At 38.9% G+C, this 16,113-nt stretch overlaps 2 protein-coding genes across 2 annotated transcripts in view; both read right to left on the bottom strand.

Annotated features, from left to right (window-relative positions):
- The window catches only part of LOC144458563 (interferon-induced protein 44-like), a 34,652-nt gene extending 29,463 nt beyond the window's left edge, over nt 1-5,189 (bottom strand). The window contains exon 1 of the mRNA XM_078161053.1: nt 5,070-5,189. The gene's annotated coding sequence lies outside the window, so the exon portion shown is untranslated. The remainder of the gene's footprint in view (nt 1-5,069) is intronic.
- LOC144458560 (uncharacterized) lies at nt 1,579-12,056 on the bottom strand. The gene is made up of 15 exons (XM_078161049.1): nt 11,854-12,056; nt 11,645-11,686; nt 11,533-11,566; nt 11,080-11,278; nt 10,583-10,735; nt 10,254-10,425; nt 10,055-10,155; nt 9,767-9,924; nt 8,015-8,208; nt 4,411-4,444; nt 3,958-4,156; nt 3,441-3,593; nt 3,108-3,279; nt 2,909-3,009; nt 1,579-2,767 (listed from the first exon to the last, which is right to left on the bottom strand). The coding sequence occupies exons 1-15, from the start codon at nt 11,924-11,926 to the stop codon at nt 2,606-2,608; spliced, it is 1,947 nt and encodes a 648-aa protein (XP_078017175.1). The 5' UTR covers nt 11,927-12,056; the 3' UTR covers nt 1,579-2,605.
- Nucleotides 12,057-16,113: the final 4,057 nt, after the last annotated feature.

Raw genomic sequence — 16,113 nt, 5'->3', positions numbered from 1 at the left:
TAACGCCAGAAATTACCACCTGCATCAACACAGCATAACCAATTACTTTATGATTCTAAACTCTAAATGCATATCCTCCCAAGACCCGAACTTTTGTTTGTATGTATTCTTAATTTCTCAAACCACTCTGGATTAGTAGGACCTGATAAATATAGTCCCAGTTTCCTCAAAGGAAACGACAGTAAAGTCCCACTGTCCTGCCATCTTGTTTATTATGGATTAGTGTATACTTCAGGCCTAAGTTAAGCAGCCTGAAGTATACAGTCCAGTAAACCCAAAATGTGATGTCCTCATATAAGGACTCAGGGTCTCAGGAGGATATTGAGAGTGATCCAAGCCTGCTTTATGCACATCTAGGTGTTAACTGCCTCAGGTTAATGCACAGCCCATTTATACTTTATCCAGCAAGATAGAAGCGACACAACATACCATATAGCAGATACTATATGCATTACATGCATGTAAATACAAGCCCTTTATGTCATTCCTATTTACAAATGGACTTTTTCCACACTGTGATAAAGCCTCAGCAGTATGGAGGTCTACAGAAATGATGGACTTCAGAGAGCGTAAAAAAATGTATTCACATTTGGTTCCTGAAAATACACTGATTTCATATTTAATTTGTTTTAACATGGCAGACTCATGGGAACCCTTTACTCTGAAGCTTAATGTAGCTTTAGCCTTTAATACATTTCATTTTCATCAATAAACATCTCCAGTTGCAATAAAATTCCTACAGAATTTTTATGTCTTTATTTGTCACCATAATGCAGTGGTCCCTAACCTTTTATCCTTTTACCTTTTATATGATTCTCTGTCTTTTTAAACAAACATATATATTTAACAGGTGTCTTTTTGGACAAATCCAGTGTTATTTTCTCTCTGACACTTGGCCACTGCTCTATTTGCTCTTTGATTGTGTCAACTGCGTATTTTTCTTCTGCAGGGTGAGGCTGTTCAGCAGAGAGTGAAGGCTCTGTGAAGATGATTGTGTTCAAGTCTTCACTGTGTTCTTATCCTGTGAGATTTAAGTTTATATATCAACTTTAAAATGAACAGTTTCATTTATTTGTCTTCACAGAAATGCATGAAGTGATGGGATAAATGCCTACTGTATATTCTTTTAAAAAGATTTCCTACACCCATTAAAATCAATGAGGTATCGTGAAGCTTTGGCGACCCCTAGTGGAGGACAGGACCCCCAGGTTGGGAGCCACTGCCATAAGGGACTACTTCATGCCTCAGTTTAGATTTGTATATTGTTAGATTTCTTTTGAAAAGTGTTATTGCAGTATCGCTGTATCACATTATATTGTATAATACTGTGTTAATCAGCTTCAATGGGCTGCATTACAACACAGTCTACTCATGGACTAGAGGTAATGAAATCAAAGGAAACTAGTGACGCACTTCAGTACTGTCATTTATTGTGGTTTCAGCTGAGCAGCAGTACTGTAACACAATGTGTCATTATCAAGCAGTTTCAGACATAGACATACTGTTGGAACAACATACACATAACAACAGCATTCATAATCAGTAGTCTTAAAATGTACACCTTTGAACCAACTTGGCCCGGTTTTAACCTAGACATGTCCTCTGATCTGCTAATCACTGGATTCATGATTACTGAGTGACTACAACACCAAAAATGACCAACTATAACAACAAAACATACTAGCATAGATGATGCAAAAACTGAAATGCATAGTGAGTAAGACACAGCTTATTAATACTTTATTCAGCAAGGTAAGACTAACCAATAGCAGAGACTATATGTATTAGGTTGTGCTAGCTGTCCTTTAAGCCAGATAATGTCAGCTGTCTGAGCACTTTAATGGACACAAGTAAGAATCTTTGGCTTCAATCACCAAGGATATTGCAACTCTTTATTGGTGCTCTGGCAGCTAATATAAAATCTACGGCAAGAGATTTAGGCTACACTTTTCATTCTCAACTGAACTTTGAACCACATGTCAATAATCTCATTGAATCCTGCCACTTTCACCTACGAAATATGATCAAAATCAACTGTCTTTTCCTGACCTACAAAAGCGTATTCATGCTTTTGTATTTTCTCGCGACTACTGGAACTCACTGTTTACATGCCTCAGGAAATCTTCAGTAGCTCGGCTTCAACTAGTGCAGAACGCTGCAGCTTGTATTTTAACTAGGACAAATCATACGTCACATATCACCCCAACGTTAACGCCTGTTAACTTCAGAACTGATTTTAAGATCATTTTATTAACTCTTAAAGCTCAGCATGAGTGCTGAGTTATACAGCTGAGCTTCTGACTACCTGTGCTCCAAGTCGTGACCTGAGATCCTCAAGCCTGCCCTAACTAGTCGTCCCTAGATTGCGGTTGGTAACTAAAGGTGACCGGGCCTTTGCCATCAAGGCCCCGAAGCTCTGGAATTCTCTGCCTGAGGGGATTAGGCTGGCTAGCACATTACCTGTTTTTAAATCATAGCTTAAAACATATTTTTAATGCCTGATATTGTATCACATGCATGCATTTTATGTTGCAGACTGACTTTTTTCTCGCTGTGATTAGGTGACGTCTGTCTGTGAAGTAAGATTTGTCAGCAGTATGGAGGTCTACTGGTCGTTGACAAAGTCTTCTCCTGAGTTAATGATGCGTCTCAGTGCGCTCAGTACCAGTGTATCAGTGTCATCGTCTGTGTCGATCTGTGAGTGGTAGTTCTTCACAGGAAAGATGCAGTACAGTGGAATACCCAGCACCACACTCAGTTCCTCCATCTAAATATGAACATTCAACATTTAAGGAATGACAGCAAAGAGCTGATCAAAGGAGATTTTTGTGTAATGTAATGTAAAACAGAATTATATTCCAACTTGAATAACAACTCTCTACAAGGTCAATCACCAAGAGAAACTTACCAGTTTCTTCAGGTACTTGCTCTTATACACGTTCTTTATGTCTTTTTTGACCTCTGGACAGGCTTCATCAATCTTGGTGAGAATAGCCACTTCAGGAATTCCTGCCGATACAGAGCAGAATCCAGTTTAATCAAGATAATGTTTGTCAGGTTATTGGATGAAACTTGTGAAACCCAATAACTAACCCTATAACTCTTACCCATGTCTCTGGCTGCCAGTCTGACATCCCTCATCTTTACCACATGTTCATCACTCAGGATGTTCAATGTCTCAGCAGAGACGACACAAACCAGAACATGAACTTGGTCCTTCAGAGCGGGGTCTTTGTTGTAGTAATTATCATCCTCCGTTATTTTAGAGAGAGGATTGAACTGGAAAAGAATGTGAAATTAAATTTAAAAAAATGACCTTTGCATGTAAATAGTTTCTACTTTATGATTTTTGTAAAAATGTTAGTGCTAAACAGATCTCAAAGCTGGATTGATTTACTGAAATATATCCAACAGAGTTTAATGAATTCAGTATATTTTACAGTGTATCCATCTTTAATGTGTCCCATCATGGCCAGTTTGATGTCTTCCACATTTGCTCCTTTATTGGTTTCCTTATCAAGGCCCATGATGTCAGTGAAGGCAAAAGGGTAAAATGTCTCTGGTCCTCCTTTTTGGATTTTGTAACTTTTGTACTGTAAAACAGAAAAGTGCAGTTATAAGGACAACAGTGCCACCTATTGAGTGATGGCCATATAGCAGTTTGTGTCTTGCTCATCAGTTTCATCACAACTAGTTGCAACACTGCTGCTGCCTGATCTGTACACTGCAATCCATAAAAAGTAATACAGGCTTCCCTACATGCTAGAAAACTTTCTGCACACTGATGCCCACTGAACACAGCTGGTGACCTTTTAATTTTTTTGGCCCTGCCCCTCAGACAGCTTCAGTCCCCTAGTGACTGCAGTTGTCATTGCAGGTGCATGCAAGAGTTGTTCAAGTTTTACAGTGCTTAAAATACATGACCTTGATTAAACCACACTCAAAAGTGATTCATACTTTTAGGGTGAAGCTGTCGTGAAACTTTGCATCTGCCAAAGCCCGACCAGTGACTCTGCCTTGTAAAGCGCTGTCAACAGAGTTGATGAAGCTGGACTTGCCAGAACCAGAGGGTCCATGAATCATAATTCTGAGCTGTTGGACCTCATCGTTATGAGGCTGATAATCCTTCACAACCTGCAGGTCTCTGTCTTTGTTACTGTTCAATAAAGAAAAGGTTACATTTTACATTTACTTGTTTAAATCAGTTTGTGTAAACATGTGGTGTTATGTGGTTGCTGCATTGTTGCCATAGACACTGGTGACATTCATCTTCAACATTAGTGAGTCTGACAACAAAATCAAAAGAACATAGAGGCAGTTTCAACAAATGAGTGTGCTCAGTGTTGGTTTTTGAAATTAGCAGAAAAGTTATAAAACCAGAGGAACCAAAACAGTAAAGAAATCACTCACCCCCATGGTATGTTCCTCCATGGTTCATCAAAAGCTGACAAGTAAAATGCAAATGTAAAGCTGTTGTAAGGAGTCACATTTAAAGGAACTTTTAAAATAAATGAAGAATCTGTAATTTCTATTTTTATCCACGTGTTTAAACAACGTTCTGTAATAATTTGAATGTCTTACTGGGAGAAGGTGGGGGGGGGTCAGATTTGTCAGATTTATTTCCCATGGCTACAACAAGATATAAAGGCAACATGTAAACAAGAAACATTATTAAAGCGTGTTACTTAAAACCAAAGCAAATGTCATGCTCTGCATGAGCAACATATTCAGTCTTTATGATTATTTTTTATCAAATTCAATTGAAAAGCAGAAAATATACAGTAACTTAAGAAGTGAAAGTGAAAGTAAACAGGTTAACAAAAAAAACTGACAAAATGCCTGTAAACAAAAGATTTACAGGCATTTTTCACTTTAACCTGATCAAACTAAAGACAGAAATTGAAAATCAAATAGACCCACTCCATGAATTTACTGATACAGTACTGATATTAAACCATTATAAGAGTTCTACCTCAAAATGACTGCACTCTCTAGTATTTTCTTGTTCTCTCTTCAACTTGTCCATCCTAAGAAAACGTATCTAACATATAAATATAAAACAATCTTACCTCAGCTGTTCTGCCCGAGGAAGGAAGTGGTGATGATTAACCTCAATTAATGCTCCTGAAATTGAGAAATAAAGCTTTTTATACGGTATTCCAAGTTCCTTTTTATGTCTTTGACAAATGATCTGACAACAGAACCACAGTCTCTGGTAGACAAACTAAAATAGTTAATGATCATGAGTTAATGTTCCTAAGTGAGTCGCAAAAATATGGTTGGTGTATAGGCCTACCTCTGGGTGTGGTTGTTGATGCCATGATGATGATGTTTGGTGTGATTTTTCATTGATGCGCATCAGGTCACACAGCTTTGTTCTTTCGGTTTCCTTTGGGTCATGGGATCTGAAACAATTTTATCTCAGGGCAGATCGTTAACAGGCATGTGGGGGCTTTGTGGGTTGGGTGTGTCACACCTTGATATGCAGCCTCACATGACCCAAGTAATACTGTTGAAGTTTTAAAAGCTGGAAAATCCCTCCAGAATGCCCAGCCCCGACACAAAGGTTTCAGCAGCTCCTAGTTAAGTTAAATTTACTTTATTTGGATAGGGACAGTGCACATTAATGAACATTGATCAAACATCTCTGTAAACATGCCGGATTGTAGCAAAGCTGCTAATTTGCATCCGTAGTCCCTAATAAATAAATAGAAAGAATACAAATGGAGGAGACAGCAGATAAATAGATAAAATACAAATAGAAAGGACAAGAAACACAAGACAAATCATTATACAAACAGAAGGATAGCAGACTCAGACGGGATAAAATAAAACAATAGAAAATAATGTTCGAGTGGACTCAAGTCCAGTTAGTGGTTGCACTTTTGATTTGATCATAGCCGTTGTTTTAGATGTCCTTTAAAAGAAGACACCAATGGATCCAATGAAAAGCTTTGGAGATGCTGAGGTGACTGTCTCTTGTGCAGATGTCTGTTCTGGTTTCTCCAAGGGCAAATTCACAGCACCTGCTGCAGTACCATGGCAGCAGATTGCCTACCTGAACTGCAGACACTGCTGCATATTTTCTCCATCACCTGACAAGCCCCACCCTGTGACTGAGTTTGGGAAACATGCACATGGATAAAGCACCAGGTTGTGCTCTCTCTCTCTCATATAAGCCAGTGGATTTCCACAGACCCCCGTGTTACAAGGCCCAACTTTACAGCAGGAATAAATATATTTACAGCCTTGTAGAAAAACTAATTTTTCTCCTCTCCATGACAGCTATAGGGAGTGAACTTACAACTTACCTGTTTACATTTAATTAAAGCTTAAAGTTAATGGCTGGTTTGAGTGACAGGCTGTCTGCCAGTAGTGTCCTCTGCTTCCCAGTCAGATCCACCCCAGCTCCTCCACAGGGCCAGCCCCTCACCCAAATATGGTCACTTCTGACTCCAATAAAAAACAAGTTGGACACGGCCAAAATGTCGAATTCAAGGCTTAAAAATCTACAAACCAGTCCACAAACCAATGGGTGGAGTCACAGTAGCTATGTTCATTATTTATACAGTCTATGGTATGGACTAGTTGGAATGAAACGAAGGAAACTAATGACAAATTTTATTGTGTTTGTTATTTATTGTGGTTTTACCTGAACAGCAGTACTGTAGCACAATCTTTCAGTATAGAGCAGGTCCAAACACTGAAACAGAAATCACTGTTGGAACTAAAGATATATGTAGCTAGTCGTCTAAAAACAAAGTCTATGCCCAGTTTTAACCGAGACGTTTAGCTTTCTTTTGACCCTTTTAACACCAGAAATTACCACCTGCATCAACAAAGTATAACCAATTACTTTATGATTCTAAACTCTAAATGCATATCCTCCCAAGACCCGAACTTTTGTTTGTATGTATTCTTAATTTCTCAAACCACTCTGGATTAGTAGGACCTGATAAATATAGTCCCAGTTTCCTCAAAGGAAACGACAGTAAAGTCCCACTGTCCTGCCATCTTGTTTATTATGGATTAGTGTATACTTCAGGCCTAAGTTAAGCAGCCTGAAGTATACAGTCCAGTAAACCCAAAATGTAATGTCCTCATATGAGGACTCAGGGTCTCAGGAGGATATTGAGAGTGATCCAAGCCTGCTTTATGCACATCTAGGTGTTAACAGCCTCAGGTTAATGCACAGCCCATTTATACTTTATCCAGCAAGGTAGAAGCGACACAACATACCATATAGCAGATACTATATGCATTACATGCATGTAAATACAAGCCCTTTATGTCATTTCTGTTTACAAATGGACTTTTTCCACACTGTGATAAAGCCTCAGCAGTATGGAGGTCTACAGAAATGATGGACTTCAGAGAGCGTAAAAAAATGTATTCACACTTGGTTCCTGAAAATACACTGATTTCATATTTAATGTGTTTTAACATGGCAGACTCATGGGAACCCTTTACTCTGAAGCTTAATGTAGCTTTAGCCTTTAATACATTTCATTTTCATCAATAAACATCTCCAGTTGCAATAAAATTCCTACAGAATTTTTATGTCTTTATTTGTCACTATAATGCAGTGGTCCCTAACCTTTTATCTGAGGGGAACTTGACAAAGTGACATATTTAATCTGACTAAGTAGCAGATTTTATGGATATCTTATATTCCGTGCAGAACAGCTGATATAATGTAAAAGTACAGCACAAATAGTGAACACAGAAACTGCAGGAAGTTTGTGTAAAACAAGCAGGTTGGATCAATCAATCAATCAATCAACTTTATTTGTAGAGCGCTTTTCCTGCACGGACATACAACACAAAGTGCTTTACAGAATTAAAGCAATTAACACAATTAAAGAAAGAAAAACAATTACAAAGAAAGAAAGCCCCTCCCTCCCACCCTTCATACTAGACACACACACACACACACACACACACACACACACACACACACAATCACACACAATAGGGAGACATGGCATGGCACTGAGGATCAAGGAAACGCCACCTTTGGGGCCGTCCACACTGGGAGGAGCCGCAGGCCGTGCCATCGGGGGGGACCAGCACCCAGGCTCCCCGACTCCGACAGACAGGTGGACCCCCACATCGAAGGGAGGAGCCCCCAGCCGGCCGGGCCGAAGGGACCCAAGGACAGCACCCCCAATAGCAGACCCGACACAGCTCCCAGTGTGGAGGACCCCCCTGAGGAAACACTGGAGTTAAAAGCTAAAGACTAAAAGCATAAAATAGGACTAAAAGAATAAATAAAATAAAATAAATACAGTACCAAAAATAAAATACATAAGATTATAAATAAAATAGAATAGATGCAGTACCAGTGATAAATAAAAACAAAAAATTAAGATTAATATCATCTTAAAAAGCAAGATAAAAGCAGCAACATAAAGTAGTATAGAACCAGATAAGAACATAAGAAGAGTTTAAAATATTAGTTAAAAGCATTGTGTATTGTATAATACTGTGTTAATCAGCTTCAATGGGCTGCATTACAACACAGTCTACTCATGGACTAGAGGGAATGAAATCAAAGGAAACTAGTGACGCACTTCAGTACTGTCATTTATTGTGGTTTCAGCTGAGCAGCAGTACTGTAACACAATGTGTCATTATCAAGCAGTTTCAGACATAGACATACTGTTGGAACAACATACACATAACAACAGCATTCATAATCAGTAGTCTTAAAATGTTACACCTTTGAACCAACTTGGCCCGGTTTTAACCTAGACATGTTCTCTGATCTGCTAATCACTGGATTCATGATTACTGAGAGACTACAACACCAAAAATGACCAACTATAACAACAAAACATACTAGCATAGATGATGCAAGAACTGAAATGCATAGTGAGTAAGACACAGCTTATTAATACTTTATTCAGCAAGGTAAGACTAACCAATAGCAGAGACTATATGTATTAGGTTGTGCTAGCTGTCCTTTAAGCCAGATAATGTCAGCTGTCTGAACACTTTAATGGACAGAAGTAAGAATCTTTGGCTTCAATCACCAAGGATATTGCAACTCTTTATTGGTGCTCTGGCAGCTAATATAAAATCTACGGCAAGAGATTTAGGCTACACTTTTCATTCTCAACTGAACTTTGAACCACATGTCAATAATCTCATTGAATCCTGCCACTTTCACCTACGAAATATGATCAAAATCAACTGTCTTTTCCTGACCTACAAAAGCGTATTCATGCTTTTGTATTTTCTCGCGACTACTGGAACTCACTGTTTACATGCCTCAGGAAATCTTCAGTAGCTCGACTTCAACTAGTGCAGAACGCTGCAGCTCGTTTTTTAACTAGGACAAATCATACGTCACATATCACCCCAACGTTAACGCCTGTTAACTTCAGAACTGATTTTAAGATCATTTTATTAACTCTTAAAGCTCAGCATGAGTGCTGAGTTATACAGCTGAGCTTCTGACTACCTGTGCTCCAAGTCGTGACCTGAGATCCTCAAGCCTGCCCTAACTAGTCGTCCCTAGATTGCGGTTGGTAACTAAAGGTGACCGGGCCTTTGCCATCAAGGCCCCGAAGCTCTGGAATTCTCTGCCTGAGGGGATTAGGCTGGCTAGCACATTACCTGTTTTTAAATCATAGCTTAAAACTTATTTTTAATGCCTGATATTGTATTACATGCATGCATTTTATGTTGCAGACTGACTTTTTTCTCGCTGTGATTAGGTGACGTCTGTGAAGTAAGATTTGTCAGCAGTATGGAGGTCTACTGGTCGTTGACAAAGTCTTCTCCTGAGTTAATGATGCGTCTCAGTGCGCTCAGTATCAGTGTATCAGTGTCATCATCTGTGTCGATCTCTGAGTGGTAGTTCTTCACAGGAAAGATGCAGTACAGTGGAATAGCCAGCGACGCACTCAGTTCCTCCATCTAAATATGAACATTCAACATTTAAGGAATGACAGCAAAGAGCTGATCAAAGGAGATTTTTGTGTAATGTAATGTAAAACAGAATTATATTCCAACTTGATTAACAACTCATTCACCTTTATTAACTTACCTGTTTTTTCAGGTACTTGCTCTTATACACATTCTTAATGTCTTTTTTGACCTCTGGACAGGCTTGATCAATTTTGGTGAGAATAGCCACTTGGGGAATTCCTGTCGATACAGAGCAGAATCCAGTTTAATCAAGATAATGTTTGTCAGGTTATTGGATGAAACTTGTGAAACCCAAAAACTAACCCTATAACTCTCACCCATGTCTCTGGCTGCCAGTCTGACATCCCTCATCTTTCTCACATATTCATCACTCAGGATGTTTGATGTCTCAGCAGAGAAGACATAAACCAGAACATGAACTTGGTCCTTCAGAGCGGGGTCTTTGTTGTAGTAATTATCATCCTCTGTTATTTTAGAGAGAGGATTGAACTGGAAAAGAATGTGAAATTAAATTAAATTAAAAAATCACCTTTGCATGTAAATAGTTTCTACTTCATGATTTTTGTAAAGTGCTAAACAGATCTCAAAGCTGGATTGATTTACTGAAATATATCCAACAGAGTTTAATGAATTCAGTATATTTTACAGTGTATCCATCTTTAATGTGTCCCATCATGGCCAGTTTGATGTCTTCCACATTTGCTCCCGTATTGGTTTCCCCATCAAGGCCCATGATGTCAGTGAAGGCAAAAGGGTAAAATGTCCCTGGTCCTCCTTTTTGGATTTTGTAACTTTTGTACTGTAAAACAGAAAAGTGCAGTTATAAGGACAACAGTGCCACCTATTGAGTGATGGCCATATAGCACTTTGTGTCTTGCTCAGTTTCATCACAACTAGTTGCAACACTGCTGCTGCCTGATCTGTACAAAAAGTAATACATGCTACATGCTAGAAAACTTTCTGCACACTGATGCCCACTGAACACAGCTGGTGGCCTTTTAATTTTTTTGGCCCTGCCCCTCAGACAGCTTCATTCCCCTAGTGACTGCAGTTGTCACTGCAGGTGCATGCAAGAGTTGTTCAAGTTTTACAGTGCTTAAAATACATGACCTTGATTAAAACACATTCAAAAGTGATTCATACTTTTTGGGTGAAGCTGTCGTTAGAGACTGCATCTGCCAAAGCCCGACCAGTGATTCTGCCTTGTGAAACACTGTCAACAGAGTTGATGAAGCTGGACTTGCCAGAACCAGAGGGTCCATGAAGCAGAATTCTGAGCTGTTGGACCTCATCGTTATGAGGCTGATAATCATTCACAACCTGCAGGTCTCTGTCTTTGTTACTGTTCAATAAAGAAAAGGTTACATTTTACATTTACTTGTTTAAATCAGTTTTGTGTAAACATGTGGTGTTATGTGGTTGCTGCATTGTTGCCATAGACACTGGTGACCATGTTAGTGAGTCTGACAAGAAACACAAAACAACATAACAAAAGGCAGTTTCAACAAATGAGTGTGCTCAGTGTTGGTTTCTGAAATTAGCAGAAAAGTGATTAAATCAGAGGAACCACGAAAAAACAGTAAAGAAATCACTCACCCCCATTGTATGTTCCTCCATGGTTTATCAAAAGCTGACAAGTAAAATGCAAATGTAAAGTTTTTATCCACATGTGTTTAAACAATGTTCTGTAATAATTTGAGTGTCTTACTGGGAGAAGGTGGGCGGGGTTTATCAGGTTTGTTTCCCATGGCTACAACAAGATATAAAGGCAACACATGAACAAGAAACATTATTAAACCTTGATACTTAAAATCAAACAAATTGTTAAAGGAATTTTAAGACAAATGAAGAATCGGTTATTTCTGTCTTTATCTGCATTTGTTTAAACAATGTTCTGTAATAATTTGAGTGTCTTACTGAGAGAAGGTGGGCTGGGTTCATATTTGGAGAATAACATTCCCATGGCTACAACAAGATATAAAGGCAACATGTGAACAATTATTAAAGTGTATTACTTAAAAGCAAAGCAAGGAACTTTTGAGACCCAATCTTTATGAATATTTGTTTATAAGTTCAAACTCAATGTGCTGCATGAGCAAAGTATTCAGTCTTTGATTATTTTTAATCAAATTCATTTGAAAAGCAGAAATAAGAAGAGAAAGGGAAAGTAAACAGATAAACTAACAAAAAAAACCTGACAAAATGCCTGTAAACAAAAGATTTACAGGCATTTTTCACTTTAACCTGATCAAACTAAAGACAGAAATTGAAAATCAAATAGACCCACTCCATGAATTTACTGATACAGCACTGATATTAAACCATTATAAGAGTTCTACCTCAAAATGACTGCACTCTCTAGTATTTTCTTGTTCTCTCTTCAACTTGTCCATCCTAAGAAAACGTATCTAACATATAAATATAAAACAATCTTACCTCAGCTGTTCTGCCCGAGGAAGGAAGTGGTGATGATTAACCTCAATTAATGCTCCTGAAATTGAGAAATAAAGCTTTTTATACGGTATTCCAAGTTCCTTTTTATGTCTTTGACAAATGATCTGACAACAGAACCACAGTCTCTGGTAGACAAACTAAAATAGTTAATGATCTAGAGTTAACGTTCCTAAGTGAATCGCAAAAAGATGGTTGGTGTATAGGCCTACCTCTGGGTGTGGTTGTTGATGCCGGTTTGGTGTGATACTGATGCGCATTGTCTCAGACCACACAGCTTTGAATGAACATCCTTTCGGTTTCCTTTGGGTCATGTGATCTGAAACAACTTGATCTCCTGGCAGTCCAGTAACAGGCATATAGGAGTTATGTTATACCAGCTCAGTGGCTTAGTGGTAGAGTGTCTGCCCTGAGACTGGAAGGTCGCAGATTCGATCCCCGGTTGGGTCATAGCAAAGGCTATTGATATTGCCATTGCCTTATCTCCTACTCAACATCACGGGTTGGAATTGAGAGGTTAGATCACCACATGATTCCCGAGCACGGCACCGCTGCTGCTCACCGCTCCCTCAGGGGATGGGTCAAATGCAGAGAACAAATTTCACACACTCGGGTGTGTGGCAATTAGTGGAACTTTACTTTATGTGCATTGCACTGCTGATCTTTCAAACAGGGGAAGCTCACTTAAAGTTTACATCATAAAATGTGTCATATTGTAGAGAGGCAGTAACTTATAAAAGGAACATTTAATTGAAGCCGTTTTACAGATTTTCAGATGGGTTTAACACCTGAACTGTGTACAAACGGTGAAAATGAGCTATACAGCTTATGGAAATAAGGAACTTTCCAAAGCGCTGTCTATTACAATGGGGTTCAGCCTTCTAGACATTTCCTCCAATCATCATGCATACACCGAGCGTCCTCTCCCGCCTACCGCTCCTTTAGGTCCCAGGGAAGCTGAGCCTCCCTGGAAGTGATGATTTTGTCGCATTTATCCAATGACCGTCTCGCTTTGCTGCGTGAAGAAAACCTGCTCAGCGCTGTCTCATAGGAATGCTTGGAGGCTCCGCGTCCACCGTGCTGACAAGTATGGCAAGCCGTTGTAACATTTAATTGCTAGGCTGGATATATATTGCAGATATCCTTAATTCAATTCTTCCTATTCAAAAATAACATTTCAGATACCCACAACTACATTTTACTAAATAAAAGTGACAAATGACGTCACCTTTCCCATGCTTGTGTAGGCTATGGGGTTTCTCATTACAGATAGTCATAATTAAGTTACAGATATCCACAGCTCACATTGCAGATATCTAGCTACATCTGAATTACGACTAATCCTAATCGCAGTTAGAGATATCTACAACATATTTTCAGATAGTCGTAATTCCAGTCCCAGTATCTTCAACCCCCCCTTGATTCAAGAGCTTTAAAAATACAATTTAGATATCTTAAATTGAGTTTGACCTAGTCAGAATAACACTGTAGATATCTTGAAGTGGAATTATGAACAGTCAAAATTATGTTGTAGATATCTCAAACTACAATTAGGGATAGTCATAATTTAATTGCTAGCTAGACTGGATATTCATTACTGGAAACTGAATTACAGATATTTCTAACTGTCGTTTTGACTGGTCAGAATGAAGTTATAGATATCTTGAATGAAAATTCTTACTAGTCACAATGTAATCACGACTAGTCAAAATGAAGTTGTTGATATCTATAATGTTAATTCCGAATAGTCAAGCTTAGCTATTAAATGTTAAAACGGCCTGCCATAGACATGACACAAGTAATAGCCTACTGTTGAAGTTTTAAAAGCTGGAAAGTCCCTCCAGAATGCCCAGCCCCCACACAAAGGTTTCAGCAGCTCCTGGACACCAATGGATCCAATGAAAAGCTTTGGAGATGCTGAGGTGACTGTCTCTTGTGCAGATGTCTGTTCTGGTTTCTCCAAGGGCAAATTCACAGCACCTGCTGCAGTACCATGGCAGCAGATTGCCTACCTGAACTGCAGACAATGCTGCATATTTTCTCCATCACCTGACAAGCCCCACCCTGTGACTGAGTTTGTGAAACATGCACATGGATAAAGCACCAGGTTGTGCTCTCTCTCTCATATAAGCCAGTGGATCTCCACAGACCCCCGTGTTACAAGGCCCAACTTTACAGCAGGAATAAATAGATTTACAGCCTGGCAGAAAAACTAATTTTTCTTCTCTCCATGACAGCTACAGGGAGTGAACTTACAACTTACCTGTTTACATTTAATTAAAGCTTAAAGTTAATGGCTGGTTTGAGTGACAGGCTGTCTGCCAATAGTGTCCTCTGCTTCCCAGTCAGATCCACCCCAGCTCCTCCACAGGGCCAGCCCCTCACCCAAATATGGTCACTTCTGACTCCAATAAAAAACAAGTTGGACACGGCCAAAATGTCGAATTCAAGGCTTAAAAATCCACAAACATGTCCACAAACCAATGGGTGGAGTCACAGTAGCTATGTTCATTATGTATACAGTCTATGGTATGGACTAGTTGGAATGAAACGAAGGAAACTAATGACAAATTTTATTGTGTTTGTTATTTATTGTGGTTTTACCTGAACAGCAGTACTGTAGCACAATCCTTCAGTATAGAGCAGGTCCAAACACTGAAACAGAAATCACTGTTGGAACTAAAGAAAAAATGTAGCTAGTCGTCTAAAAACAAAGTTTATGCCCAGTTTTACCCGAGACGTTTAGCTTTCTTTTGACCCTTTTAACGCCAGAAGTTACCACCTGCATCAACAAAGCATAACCAACTACTTTATGATTCTAAACTCTAAATGCATATCCTCCCAAGACCCGAACTTTTGTTTATATGTATTCTTAATTTCTCAAACCACTCTGGATTAGTAGGACCTGATAAATATAGTCCCAGTTTCCTCAAAGGAAACGACAGTAAAGTCCCACTGTCCTGCCATCTTGTTTATTATGGATTAGTGTATACTTCAGGCCTAAGTTAAGCAGCCTGAAGTATACAGTCCAGTAAACCCAAAATGTAATGTCCTCATACGAGGACTCAGGGTCTCAGGAGGATATTGAGAGTGATCCAAGCCTGCTTTATGCACATCTAGGTGTTAACTGCCTCAGGTTGATGCACAGCCCATTTACACTTTATCCAGCAAGGTAGAAGCGACACAACATACCATATAGCAGATACTATATGCATTACATGCATGTAAATACAAGCCCTTTATGTCATTCCTGTTTACAAGTGGACTTTTTCCACACTGTGATAAAGCCTCAGCAGTATGGAGGTCTACAGAAATGATGGACTTCAGAGAGCGTAAAAAAATGTGTTCACATTTGGTTCCTAAAAATACACTGATTTCATATTTAATGTGTTTTAACATGGCAGACTCATGGGAACCCTTTACCCTAAAGCTTAATGTAGCTTTAGCCTTTAATACATTTCATTTTCATCAATAAACAATTCCAGTTGCAATAAAATTCCTACAGAATTTTTATGTCTTTATTTGTCACCATAATGCAGTGGTCCCTAACCTTTTATCTGAGAGGAACTTGACAAAGTGACATATTTAATCTGACTAAGTAGCAGATTTTATGGATATCTTATATTCTGTGCAGAACAGCTGATATAATGTAAAAGTATAGCACAAATAGTGAACACAGAAACTGCAGGAAGTTTGTGTAAAACAAGCAGGTAGGATCAATCAATC

The sequence above is a fragment of the Epinephelus lanceolatus genome, chromosome 18 (assembly GCF_041903045.1).
Source record: "Epinephelus lanceolatus isolate andai-2023 chromosome 18, ASM4190304v1, whole genome shotgun sequence".
NCBI classification, from domain to species: domain Eukaryota; kingdom Metazoa; phylum Chordata; class Actinopteri; order Perciformes; family Serranidae; genus Epinephelus; species Epinephelus lanceolatus.
Note: the sequence above shows the minus strand (reverse complement) of the source record. Positions and strands in the feature narration are given on the sequence as shown.

What these genes read in the sequence shown, in the direction of transcription:
- LOC144458560 (XM_078161049.1), bottom strand. Translation starts at nt 11,926, where the DNA reads ATGTTGCCTTTATATCTTGTTGTAGCCATGGGAATGTTATTCTCCAAA. An exon ending in ACTGGCAGCCAGAGACATGG is followed by an intron (nt 3,010 to 3,107) that starts GTAAGAGTTATA and finishes CTGTATCGGCAG; the next exon opens with GAATTCCTGAAGTGGCTATT. An exon ending in GCAAGTACCTGAAGAAACTG is followed by an intron (nt 2,768 to 2,908) that starts GTAAGTTTCTCT and finishes GTTCATATTTAG; the next exon opens with ATGGAGGAACTGAGTGTGGT.